The sequence below is a fragment of the Canis aureus genome, chromosome X (assembly GCF_053574225.1).
Source record: "Canis aureus isolate CA01 chromosome X, VMU_Caureus_v.1.0, whole genome shotgun sequence".
Taxonomy (NCBI): domain Eukaryota; kingdom Metazoa; phylum Chordata; class Mammalia; order Carnivora; family Canidae; genus Canis; species Canis aureus.
In genome coordinates this window covers 82,133,053-82,146,645 of record NC_135649.1, presented here as the reverse complement: position 1 = coordinate 82,146,645, position 13,593 = coordinate 82,133,053, and the positions used below count along the sequence as shown (strand labels likewise).

The following is a 13,593-nucleotide window of genomic DNA, read 5'->3' as shown; positions in this document are numbered from 1 at the left end:
TGGACATTCGGCGGCCGGTAGTGGGGGCAGCAGGCAGGGCTACTCAGAGAGAGACTTAGAATGATCGACAGGTGAGGTGAGGCTTCACCGAGGATGCAGCTTGGCGTTACGCTGCTGGAGGGACCTGAAATGATGGGGTGACTTGAATGGCAGGTCCAGCAGGTCAGGGGCGGAGCTTCCTCTCGCCGCCTCTACCCCACCCCTCTTTCTTCCTCCCCCCTCCAAAAACAGAAAGACACACTGAGAAATCAGATCCGGGTGGACTCGGTGGTTGAGTTTATTTAGGGGAGGAGAATTAATCCTATTTGTTCTTCCTCGGGGAGGTCTTCAAACAATACCGACGGGCTAGGAAAAGGGTGGGCGTCTGGAGGAGAGGGGGAGGGACCACAGCCAGACAAAATGGCAACACACAATCACAGGCACTACCGACGTCATAGACACAGCAGAGGGTGCAGGATAGGGACTTCAGACCGGGCCTCCAACCACCCTGGGACGGTGCGGGTGTGGAGGGAGGGAGGAGGCAAGGGAAGCGGGGGAGGGGTGGGCCGGCCCCACAGACCCGTTGGCTCTGTCCTCTGACTACCGGGGTGGGCAAGGGTGTGGGGGGTGCTTCTCTCTGGATCCCACCCCTCACCCTCCAAGCCTTCAGGTCCTCCCAGGTCACCTCAGTACTCAGTTCTCGTCAGGGATATTCCCGCCACCCCCCCACCCCCTGCCCCCCGCTGCTAAGCCTGCCCACTTTAAAACATTTTTTTTCACTGCTCTATTGGGGAGGGCTGCCCCTTCTGAAGCCACCATGAACACCCACTCTAATCCCCGCCCTGTCTAGAACCCAGACCACGACCTCACCTCAAGCTTGGCCCATTCCTGAATCCCACTTCTCGCCTTGCACAAGATCTGCCCCCTGTAGAATCAAACTCCGTCTCCTGAATATTCCTAGCTACACCCCTTCCTTACCCTCTGGTCCCAATCCAAGACCTGCCCACTCTAGAACCTCTCCCACCGTCTGGTTCAGGCCCCACCCCTCTAGAACCCAGTCCCCAGGTCCCCAGTCACACCCCTCCCATAGGACCCTGTCCTGTTCCAAATCCTGCCCACTTTGGAGGCCCAACCCCTGCCTCACTCAAAGCTCCACCCATTCTAGAACCATGCCCCCAGCCTCATCCCAAGCCACACTCCAGAATGCTCTAAGGCACCCCTCTTCTTTGGACTCTAGATCCAGTGTGTCTGGCACCCAAACCCCTTGCTTACTAGTCCTCTTCACCCCAGAGCTCCTCTCCAAGTCCACCATGGGTCAAGTCCCCCAGTCTGCCTTTCTGCCCTCTCAGGGCTGAATTTCCCCTAATCATCCCCGTTTGGGCATTGCTGGAGGAATCAAGGCCAGTTGGGAGGAGGGAAGGGAGAGAGGGGAGAGAGTCTGAAGTCACCCCGACCCTCCCCACATAGCAGAGATCTGTCTTTTCCCTGTCCCCCTTTCAGAGTCCCCCAACCTCAGGGCACAGGGCCAGGGGACAGAGAGGGGCCAAGGTATGCAAGGGAAGGGGTAAGGTTAGGAGAGGGGCCCCCTCAAGGTCAGGCCCCTCATGCATGAGGAGTGTGGAGTGGGGCAGGGCTCAGACAGATAAATAGATATTTATATATTTTATATATATATATATATATATATATGTATATATATATATATATACATATATATATATATATATATATATATATATATACACATACAGCAAAGAGTCTCCTGGCTTGAGGGGCGGAGACCTGGGGTGGAGGGGTGGAAAAGGGGGCAGGGCTTCTGAGCTCTTGCCCACACATGGGGTCCTCCCGGGCTGCACTGACCTGTGGAGACAAAAGATACAGAAAGGAGAGGGAGTCCAGACATAGGTTGTGCCCTTAGGGAGGGGGCTGGGCTGCTAGGCCTCCACCTTGGCTTTACCCTCTGCCTGCCATGTCTTTTCTTCCTCCTTCACTCAATAGTCCTTGAAGTCAGCTTCATCCCAGCTGCCCCTATTGGGAATATATACCTTGCACCTGCTAGGTTAAGTACCAAAGACATTACGGTTTCCCCCTCCCCTAACCCCCAAATGTCCATTAACCTGTACTGTTCTAGCCACTGGTGATAAACTGTATTGGGTAGAACAAAGCTCCTTATCTCTGTGGTGCTTGCGTTGTGGCAGAGGAGACAGACTTCAAACAATAATAGAAACGTGTAAGTGGGTTATCTAGCATGACATAAGGTGATAATTGAAATGTAAAAACAAAAGGTAGCCCAGGGTGAGGGGGAGTAGGAGTACCAGTAGGGGAAGAAATGTTACTGTAGTAAGTAGGGTAGTTAGAGAAGACCTCAGTTAAGAAGTGATATTTGAGGGGCAGCTTGGGTGGCGCAGCGGTTTAGCGCCACCTTCAGCCCAGGGCGTGATCCTGGAGACCCGGGATCGAGTCCCACATCAGGCTCCCTGCATGGAGCCTGCTTCTCCCTCTGCCTGTGTCTGCCTCTCTCTGTGTGTCTCATGAATAAATAAAATCTTTAAAAAAGAAGTGATATTGGGATCCCTGGGTGGCGCAGCGGTTTAGCGCCTGCCTTTGGCCCAGGGCGCGATCCTGGAGACCCGGGATCGAATCCCACATCGGGCTCCTGGTGCATGGAGCCTGCTTCTCTCTCTGCCTCTCTCTCTCTCTCTGTGTGTGTGACTATCATAAAAATTAAAAAAAAAGAAATGATATTGGAATAAATAGTTAAGGAGGTGAGGGAATGAGCCATGCAGACAACAGAAGAGCATGCAGACAACAATGAAGAGCATTCCAGGCAGAGGGAACAGCTGGTGCAACAGCCCAGAGGCAGAACCACATCTAGTGTATTTGAGGAACAGCAAGAAAATCGGAGTGGAGTGAGCAAGGGACAAGTGGTAGGAGGTGATATTACAGAGGTTGGTAATGCCGTCCTATAGGGCCTAGATTGTGAGGACATCAGCTTTGACTTTGATGAGGTGTAAGTCACTGGAAGATTTTAAGCAGAGATATATAAAATGAGAGTAAAATGTCTCATATTGTTTCTATTATTTTCTCAATAAATCTTTCTTAACATTAGTAGGGCTCTAAGTGATGTATGTACAGCATGAATAGGTCATGGTCACATCCTCTAGTTTAGTGGAAGAGATAGTTAATAAACATATAAAGTAATAATTACAGACTATGGTAAGAAAAGCATAGGGTACCATAAGAGAGCTAAGAAAGGGGACTTGTAAGAAGCTGGCCAGGTAAGGTTATCAGTGTGTGTGGGCACAAAACTCCAGGAGGAAAGCAAGTACCAAGGCCCTGAATTTGGCTTGTGCCTGGAACACAGTTGGGGGTGGGGAGTGGTAGGAGGTCTGAAAAGTGACAGGTGACATTTGGTGTCGTGCCTGGTGAGGGCTTTGGCTTTAAACGTGAGTGAGATGGGAGCCTAGGTAGAGCTCTGAGCACAGGAGGGTCGTGTCCTGATTTAAGATGTAACAGGATCCCTCCCAATGCTGTGAGTCGAACAGAATGCAGATGCAGGTGGAAAGCTGTGAAGATGTCCAGAGGAGAGGACAGTGAGATGTGGAAGATTATGAATATATTTTGAAGGTAGAGTCAATAGAAGTTTTTGATGAATTAGATGTAAGATACCTAATAAACTCCTCCCTGCCCTTTCCATCCTGGCCAAGTGCCAGAAGTTATCTCCACCCACGTGTTGCCATCTCCCTGCCTCTTCCCATTTCCCTCTCTCATTTGCGAAGTTATCGCTCTTCTCTTTTCCAGGCCCAGCAAGAAGGCCTGCAAACCTTTCCATTGCCCCCACCTGCCCCCTTTTCCTTCCTGAAATTTCACACCACCTTCCTCACCACAGGATCAGTGAGCTTGTTTGGCCTTCGTGACCCCACGCCCCTTTAGCTTCACCATCTACCGGCCTTATCAGAACATATTGGCTAATCAATCACTTCTGAGGCCCACCTCCTTTTCCGTCTTATGCAAGTCCTCCTGCCATTCCCTTCTTTCATTGGTTGTTCTGTCCGCTTTTTCTCTCCCCTCCTCTCGGAGAGGCATTCGTTTCTCTCTCATTGGCTTTCCATTCTGCCAATCTTCAAGCACCGCTGTCCTGCTTTCCACTTATTGGCTAGTTTTTCGTTCTTCGCTTATAGCCCCGCCTCCCCATTGGCGCCCTCGCCCGCGCCTACGTACCATTTACTCTCGACTCTTATTGGTTCACTGACCCGCCCGTCTCATTTCCTGTACCCTCCTTGGCCGCGCCGCCCGTCCGTCACTCACCAGACTACATCTGATTGGAGAAGGAGGTGGGCGCACCCTGAGGGCCATAGCCTTGCTGCCCGTAGTCTCCCTGAGGCCCGTAGCCGCCGCCGCCGCCGCCGCCGGCTGGCTGCCCGTAGTCGGGCTGGTAGCCGCCCTGGGGCCCGTAGGAGTCCTGGGGCCCGTACCCGCCAGGGCCCTGCCCGTAGCCCGCCTCGCCATAGGCGTCCCCAGGCGCTGGTTGTTTCTCGGGAGCGCCAGGAGGTCCGCGCATGAATGGGGCAGCCCAGCCTGTCTCCTTGAACACGAACCACAGGTTGCCGACCCAGAGCACCAGGTTCAGGAAGCCGAACACCTGCGGAGAGACAAACCCTGGCTGTAGTGTGGCGCGCATTGAGTTGGCCCCGGGGAACATCGAGGCTGCGCGCGTGGAGCATAGATCCATGGCCTCCCGAAGAAAAAATGCTTTCTAGAACCCGGACCCTCTAGAGTCCTGGCACATGAACGCAAATGTGCAGAAAAGTCCCCTGGGGTGGGGGTGGGGGGCGTGTTAGAACTCAGATTTTCCGGGATGTCGTCATCTATCGCAATTACACATACACATTTATACATGTCTAAAATAGAATATAAATTTGTAATGGCATGTTAAGCACGAATTTTATTATGTAGATACACCACTAATAGATGCATATATACACATATACAAAGTATATAAAAATATACCTTTACATAAAATATATAGAACTCAGGCCCAGAGAGGCTAAGATGCTCAAAATCTCCTACCTTGTGAGTGACAGAAAAGTTGGTATCTTAGCATCTGTAACACTTGTATACAATTTACCACATGCCAGGCCCTTTTCTAAGCACTTTGTATGTTACTAGTTCACTGAATACTCAACTTTGGAGAGGACTTCTTATTAGTTTTCAATTTACATGCTCAGACTGAGGCTGAGAGGCTAGTTTGAGATCAGAGTTGTAGGTGGTAGAGCTCAGATGGTTTGACTCCGGCCAGTAGGGGGAGCCCAAGTGGGAAAAATTTCAAGTTATTCTTTCATTTGGCATACTGTATAAGGACGCTGGTCCCCAGACAGTATTGAGTTGCTAGAGGATCTACATGAATAGGCTGAGCCTGGGATCCAGATCTCCCAAACCTAATCGGACAGAAGGTCTCATATTCCCCTCCTGGGGACTATTTGTGGTATTGAAGTGGTTATAATTGCTATCTCATCCTTCAAGGCACTGTTGTTGGCATGCTTCCTCCAGGGAGCCCTTGGGGATCTCCTTTGACTTCTCCTCTCATTCTCCCCACCACTCCCATGCCAGACGGTGAGTTTCCCAGCCTCCCTTCCCAGCTGGCCCACCAGCCCAGCCACCTTCCCAGGGCTTACCACTGAAGTGTTGAGGCCAGAGGTCACAGGGTCCCTCAGCTCCTTGCATGTATTCCCTGTCTGGTGGCAGACAGACATCCCTTTGATAATGTTCTCTGGGTCAGTGGCCATCTTCACATCTGACAGCCCCTTGGCCCACGCTGATGAGCTAACCAGCCACATGAAGGCGAACACTGCTGTGGCCAGAAAGTCCTAGGACAGGCAGGAGAGAGGCAGATGGCCCTGTGAGTGGGCTGCTTCACCTCATGCCATGGGGCCTCCTCAGATCACACGCTTTCTTGGGAGTGGGAGGCCCCGCAGAAAAGCCTTGTCTCTCTCCTGACTTTTTAGCCAGCTCGGAAGCCCCCAATACTCACTCGAAGGTGAGCATTCCTAGCTTGGGCTTGTGTGTATGTGTGTGTGTGTATGCATGTGAGGATGTGGGAGTGAAATTGTGATGTGTGGGTGTGTTGTGGGAGGATTTTGTGGGATGGCTTCCGAATCTGTGGAAAGTAGTGTGTCTTTCTACTTTCATCTCAATGTGGGGATTTATGTCATTTTGTGTCTGGGATGAGGGTGTATGAGTATAGCTGTGTAGGAATCAGTGTGTCTGGGTGGCATGATGACAAGCATGACTGCCCCAGTGAACCTCTGTGCACTTTTCCTTGATCTAGACTGTGTGGTTGTGTGAGAGGTGGTAGGTTTCCAGGGCTAGGCCTGTTTGGGATTCTGTGTGGGCTCTGAGCATGTCCCTGTCATTCTATGATTTGGTTTCTTTGATGCTCACAGCAGCAGCAGCAGCAGTGACATCTGTGGCTGTTATGGTGACTGCTTGCATGTGGGACTGTCTAGGGTTTGGTGTGGCCCGTGAACATGGCTGTGTCTCTGAGGCTCCATGGTCCCTGGCCCCTGTACTTGAGTGGTTGTGGGGCTCACCATCATGGGTCCTTTGTTGTTCTCTCGGTACTTATTCTGCAGAAAGATGTAAGTGGCCAGAGCCCCCATGGAGTACAGGAAGGCAAACACAGCCACGGTGACAAAAAATTCGGCCGATGAGGAGTAGTCCCCCACCAGGAAGATTTTTTCAGTGTCCCCTCGGCAGGTGGGTGCATCAAAGTACACTTGGTGCAGCCTGTGGGGAGAGATGGCAGGTGTGGCCCAGGACCTAAGAATACCCCCCACTCCCCCTGCCCAGTCATGGATTCCCCAGATTCTGACAAAGTCCCAGGAAGGAAGAGGGGTGAACAACCATTCGCAGAGCACCTACTGTATACCAGTCACATTTTACCAATTGCGGTGAACTAGGTCTTCTTTGACCACTACTCCAACCCAGGCGCTTTGACTTTTTGGTTATTTGTAGAACATACCAGGCCCCTCCCACCCCAGGATCTTTGCACTGGAATGCCCTTCTCCTAGATATTACACCCTTCATGTCCTTCAAGTTTTGCTCAACTGTCACCTCAATGAGGCCTTCCCTGATCTCACTATTAAAATCAGATGGAACCATTCCCTCCCAGTGCTCCTTAGCCCCCCCGCCCTTCCTGGCTCTATTTTTCTCTGTAGCAGTGATACCCTACGCATCTGACATATCATGTGTTTTACTTTTTTCCTTGATTTTCCCCTTCATTGAAAGAGGGTTGGGCTTGGGCACCTAGGTGGTTCAGTCGGTTAAGCATCTGCCTTTGGCTCAGGTCCTGATCTCAGGGTCTTGGGATCGAGTTCTGCATTAGGCTCTCTGCTCTGCGAGGAGCCTGCTTCCCTCTCTCCCTCTGTCTGCCACTCCCCCTGCTTGTACTCTCTCTCACATGCGCTCTCTGGGTCAAGTAAATAAATAAAATCTTAAAAAAAAGAGCTGGTCTTTTTCCTTTGCTGCATTCACTGCTATATCCCTAGGACCTGGAACAATGCCGCCACATAGTAGGTACTCAGTAATGTTTATCACATGAAATGGATAAAGGCTGAGAAAAGTGCATTAATTTGCTTAAAGTCACACAGCTGGGGAGAGAATGGCAAGGTTGGGATCTGAACCCTGTGTTTTCTCCCTATATCATGTTGACTCTTCTCTCTACCCTACTCCAGGTCCCCAAGAGAAAAGAAACATATGCATAGCAGAGGAGAGCTCAGAGTCTATAAGAACAAGAGATAGAAAAAAAACAGGAAACAGAAAGACAGGAGGGTAGAAGGGATACTGGAACAAACAGAATGTATGTATGTGAGGTGGGAAGGGGCCAATTGGGAAGGTGTCCTGGGACTAAGGCTTTCCTGTAGTGTAATGGAAATCATAGGGAGAAAATGTGTGTGAGGAGAAGGTCTGGGGTGGGGTTCTGGGGCTCTGGCTTCAGATTGGGGGGCAGGATCCTGAGACTGAGTGAATGGTACTAGTCCCCTTATGTAGCAAAGGTCCTGAGGGAAGGGGCTTATGCTGACTGATCACCTATCAGGCACTTTAGGGAACTGCCTCATTCAGTGACCCTTCCCCTCAATCTCTAAAGGAGGCATTAATATACCCATTTTACAGATGAACAGAGGCTTAGCAAGGTTATGTTAGGTGCCCAAGGTTGTATAGCTGCTAAATGACAGCTAAGAGTTGAATCTGGGTAAGTTTCTGGGTTCCTAGTAGGTTGGGTTGGAGAAGGGGTGTCTAATGGGAATTGGGGAGCTCTGGGGGGTTATCAGGGCAGCAGGGGGAAGGCCAGGGGGGCCAGGGCAAAGACTTTTTTCGCAGGAGACTTGTAGCTAAAAGGCAGATCTTCAGGACTGCAGGTCCTATGTGTGAGAGCTATTGGGGAGTCCAGGGGTTTTTGTGGCCTTCTGGATCCCCAGAGGGCTCCCAGCAGTATCCTATGCTTCCAGCTTCTCCTCCTTCCCCAAACTCTGCTTCCTGGCTTCTGTGAACCAGGGGATCCCTGCTTCCCACTGCCCCTCGGGCCACGCCTCCCTGGTGCCTCTTTTTCTTTTAACCATTCCTCAGGACCAATGCTGGATTTTCCTCTCTCCACTCTTCCCTCTCACCCTGGGTGATCCCCTGAGTCTACATTTGTCGATAGTGCTCAAAAATGCCCAATTTCCAACTCAATCTCCGACCTCTTTCCAGAGGCCCTTAAACTTACTGATTTTCTTTATTTTAACAAGCCCTTGTGGGGAGCTTATTGTGTGCCCGGCACTGTGCTAAGCACCTAACAAGTACCAACTCACTTAATATTCATCAGAACCTTGTAAGGTAGGTATTATTATCTTCTTTTGCAGACGAGGAAACTGAGACCCCAGAGCAGTTATGTGATTTGTCCAAGTGGTGGAGGAGCCTCAGGAGCCTCGACTGAAATGGTGTCTGCGGATCTGTCTCCCCACTCCCCAGGAGGTAAGCATCATCATGAGGGCAGTGACCTTGCCTGACTGCGCTCATCCTCACGTTCCTAGCACCTGGCACACAATGTGAGTACAGTAAATATTAGAATTGCTTAACTAGGTTTAATCATTCCCTATAGCTAATCAGACCCCCTCATTATTCTCTGTGATAAAACCCTGCACGAGTATCCCCTCTTTGAATTTCTCCCAATCTGCAATCATCCTTTTTACTGATTTATTTGTTAAAATGTTGGCTCCAGGAGGGTGGGGAGGTTGGTCTGGGTTGTTTTGTTTTGTTTTGTTTTGTTTTCCCTGTTATATCCCCAGCACTTTGAGCAGAAACTGGCATACAATAGGTTCTCAAAAAAAATGTATATGGAACAAATGAATGGGAATGAAATAATATTAGCTGACGTTAACTAAGCAACTACTGCTTTAATATATAAATATATAAATATATAAATATATATATTTCTGTTTTTGAATCTTGTTTATTGCCAGTCTCCTGCCCCTCTGCATTCACTAGAACACAGCCAGAGGGCAACAGCTTATGCCTGTCCTGCTTACCACATGTCCTAAATGTCCAGAGCAGTGCCAGGCACAAAGTAGGTGCTCAGTGCATGCACAGTGACCTGAGCCAATGTGGTCTCCTGAGGTGGGGACTGAACAGGAGCCACTGGGGAGGCAGTGTTGGCCAGTCCCACCCCACTCCCACCCTCTTTCTTGGGATCCCTGGGGTGGGTTGGGGTGGGGGCGCACCTGAAGGGGTACTCGAATTCAACCTCGATGCTGAGGTCACTCTCTGACTTGTTGGCACACTCCACGCTCAGCCGGAGCTCCCCGGTGTAACTGCCGCATGTGGCAAAGGCGAAGATGGCAAAGACCTTGGGCCACAGGGGATGGGGATGGCCATGGTGAGCCCGGCACAAGCAGGGCCCCCGCACAAGCAGCAGCAGATGGACCGGTCCCCACCCCCACCCCCTAATCAGGGCTCATCGGCTCCAAGGACAAGCTGATTACAGGGGTGTGGCTGTCTCTTCCAGTCTTTCTCTCAGTGTCTCTCTCAGTCTCTACCCCTCGATGCTTTGACTGCCCCTTCCTCTCTTCTGCCTCAGCCTCTTTATTTCTCTCTGTGTACTCCTGCCTGTCTCTGTTCTCCGTGTCTCTATTTCTCTTGGTACCTGTTTCTCTTGTCTTTCTCAGATGTCTCTTCGTATCTCTGTTTTGCTCTCTGCCTCTGCCTCTCTAGTATCAATGTATGTCTCTTTCGGTCTCTTTTTTCCTCTGGCTCCATCCGTGTAAAATGTATGTCTCCCCTTGTGTGTGTTTCTGTCCTTGGTCTATTTGTCCCTATCTCCCTCCTCTCTCTCTGCCTTGGTCTCTGTCTCATGCTCTCCCTGATACATCTTGCTTTCTCTGTGTATCAGTTTCTCCTCTCCTCTCTCCACTGGGTATCTCTCTTTCTCTGTTTCTGTCTCTCCCCCATCCCATTTTTTCTGCCACTCTCTCTGTGTCCATTTCTCTTTGCATCTCTGTCTCGCTTTTTCTTGCTTGCCTCCACTCTCTCTCATCTCTGTATCTTTTCTTCTCGGTATTTCCATCTCTGTCTCCATCATTCCCTGTCTCTCATCCTCTCTGTCTCTTTCACCATCTCTGGATTTTTCTGGCTTTGCATCTTTTCTGCAGCACCAGCTTCAGGCTCCACCTTCCTTGCCCCTCTCTCACCTCAGGGGAGGAGGTAGGACGTCACATTCTTTCACCTCACAATGGGGGTATCCTTGGTCTTACATGACGTCACATCATGGCCCATCTATTTTCTGGCCCTAACCCCCTGGGACCTCACCCTGGAGCCCAATTCTTCCATCCCCTTTCTCTCCCCCCGCCCCGCCCATCCATTCCTTGCTCCCCACCCCTACTCGTCCAGACCCCACTACCTCCTTCTCTTTCCCCATGGCCCAGACCACACTCACCCATTGCAGCACCTTCACGAAGCCAAGGGGCTCCTTGACCACCCGGAACTGACCCCCGGCCACCAGCTGAGGAGAGAAAATGGTGGGGAGGGGGTGGGATTGTTGGAGATGGAGAGGGAGGTGAGGGGCAAGGCCACCAGGCGATGACCCCTGGGACTAGGGCATGTGTCCTCCGGGAGTGAGTGATGTTCAGAGGAGAGAAGGGGTGAGGAGAAAGTGACACTTCAGGGAAGGTGGGAGTACAGCGTATCGGAGAGAAGACCCTCAGGGTTCAGAAGTGGTGGGGAGGTCTGGGGAAATGGTGAGGTTGATGGCAGAGGGTCGTCGGGGTGAGGAAGATTGGGATGGAGTCAAGACTAATTAGGGAAGGGGAGAAGGTCTGAAACAGTAAAGGTAAGTCAGATGGTGAAGGGGATCAAGTGAGAAAGGAAGAGTGAGGAAGGAGTGGGGGTTCATTGAGGGGAAGGGGGTTTTGGGTGGTGAAGGTGAGTCATAACAGGGAGGGAGTCAGGTTGGCCATGGTGGGGGAGGGGTTTGCAGCGGTAAAGGTGAGTCAGATGGTGGTGGTGGTGGTCTGAAGTGATGAGGATGGGGAGGGGTTGGTACTGGTTAGAGAGAGGGTGAGGTTCTGATGTGGTGAAGAAGAGTGAGATGGCAGAGAGGGTCTGGGCTGATTAAGGTGGGGGAGGGCTGGGACATGGCTTCACCAGATATGTATTGGGGGAGGGGAGACTAGGGGTCTTGGGGAGGCAAAGTCGGATCGTCCCCCTTGGTCTGCTCTAGGGGAAGGGGTGGTCATCTACTGGGGTACTTTCTCTGGGAGGGACAGGTGCCAGCCCTTCCCCATCCCCCGCCCCCACGCCTTCTGTCATTCTATTTCCTAGCTCAACTACAAGCAACCCCCATCTTCCTTCCACTCTTCCTCTTCTCCCCCACCCCGTTGCCCCTACTGTAGCCCCAAGACCCCCCTCCTTCTCCTCATGGTGGCCAGTAAGGAACCAGGCTCCAGGAGGACCCCGCTGCGGCAGTGAGGACGGCCCTCGCTGCGGCAAAGGGCGCGCTCCTTCTTTTCTCCACCTCCCCCTTCCTCCCTCGCCTGCCGCAGACCCCAGCCCCAGTGCCAGGGACCGAGCGGCCGCTGCCAGGACCCTGGCCACCGCCTCTCAGAGTCGCCCGATCCGCGGCGATCCCGGCGGGGAGGCCGGGCAGCGGCGGGCTCTGTCCTCGGTGCTGGAACGCGTACCTGATTCACCACGTCCATGTCTGCCAGCAGCAGCATCAGCAATGCGGGGGGCGGGAGGCGCCTGCTAACAAGGGCGGGCGCGGGGCGCGGCGGGGGCGGCGCGCGATCGTCGGAACAGCCCAGGCGGCCGCGGCTCCACCCCTCGCGCCCCCGCCCCACTCGCCGAGCGCGCGCCCGCACCCAGCCGGCCGAAGCTAAATCTCGCTCGCCGCCATTCCGGCCGGAAAACCGGAGCCGCGAGAGCGCTCAGAGAGGATCGATGTCTCAGGGACCACAGCTAGAGTTCTGGGGAGAGGAGGACCATTCGGTCCTATGGCATGACGTTTTTGCCAGGGCCTTGGCGGCGTTTGTTGAATGTGTTCCTTCCAACAGCCCTATGTGGTAGGGACTATTAGCCCCGTTTTTACAGATGAGGAAAATGAGTCCCCGGAGAGGTGAACCTACTTGCACAAGGTCGCTGCGCGAGTAATTGGTAGTGCCCAAAGTCTCAGCGATTTAAACATTGTTCAAGGTCTTAAAAACCCCACCCGCCCCCTCCAACCATCTCCTCTATTTCTCTTTTTACTTTCAAATTTTTGCCTGCACCGACTCTGCCCTTTACAGACTGTTTATTTCTCAGCCCTCTTTTAATTGGACTATTCCACCTTCATGCTACTAAAACTAGGCCCACAAGGTCAATGACGATTGCCATGTTGCAAAACACAGTGGATAAACACAATTGGGGTTTAAGATGTTCAACCTCATTTATGCTAAAAGAAATGCCTATGAAAGCTACTAAGAAAGAAAAAGAAAGCTAAGATACTGCTTTTCACCTTCGAGGGTGGTGAATATAAAAAAGTTTACTTAAGCTCGGTATTGGCAGGTTGGCTAGAAACAGGCATTCCCATAAATTACCGGTGGAAGTTAAATTAGAATAACCTATGTAGAGGGCAATCTGGCAAAACCCGGCAAACTAACATATCCATATACTGTTCGGCTCAGCATTTATACTTCTAGGAATTTATCTGACAGATTCATACATGAGCTAAAAGATGTATGTATAAGATGACTCACTGCAGCACTGTTTATAATATGAAAGAGTGGACACTCCCTAAGTGCTCATTGCTAGTGGCCTGTTTAAGTAAAATCTGATATAGCCTCAAAATGGGAGTACAATGTAGCTGTCATTAATACTAATATGGAGCCTTGGAATGATTACCAAGATAGTTTTTTTTAAGATTTTATTTATTTATTCATGAGATACATACAGGCAGAGGGGAAGCAGGGAGCCTGATGCAGGACTCTGGGATCACGACCTGAGCCAAAGGCAGATGCTCAACCACTGAGCCACCCAGGCGTCTTGATCACCAAGATAGTTAAGTAAGAAATGAAAGATGCCAAACTGTGTGGGAATTGTGTGGAA

The 13,593-nt window shown here is 51.4% G+C and overlaps 1 protein-coding gene across 1 annotated transcript; it reads right to left on the bottom strand.

Annotated features, from left to right (window-relative positions):
* Positions 1-253: 253 nt before the first annotated feature.
* SYP (synaptophysin) lies at positions 254-12,311 on the bottom strand. The gene is made up of 7 exons (XM_077887515.1): positions 12,192-12,311; positions 10,949-11,014; positions 9,738-9,862; positions 6,570-6,765; positions 5,655-5,846; positions 4,288-4,621; positions 254-1,839 (listed from the first exon to the last, which is right to left on the bottom strand). The coding sequence occupies exons 1-6, from the start codon at positions 12,225-12,227 to the stop codon at positions 4,292-4,294; spliced, it is 945 nt and encodes a 314-aa protein (XP_077743641.1). The 5' UTR covers positions 12,228-12,311; the 3' UTR covers positions 254-1,839; positions 4,288-4,291.
* Between the last annotated feature and the right edge of the window lie 1,282 nt (positions 12,312-13,593).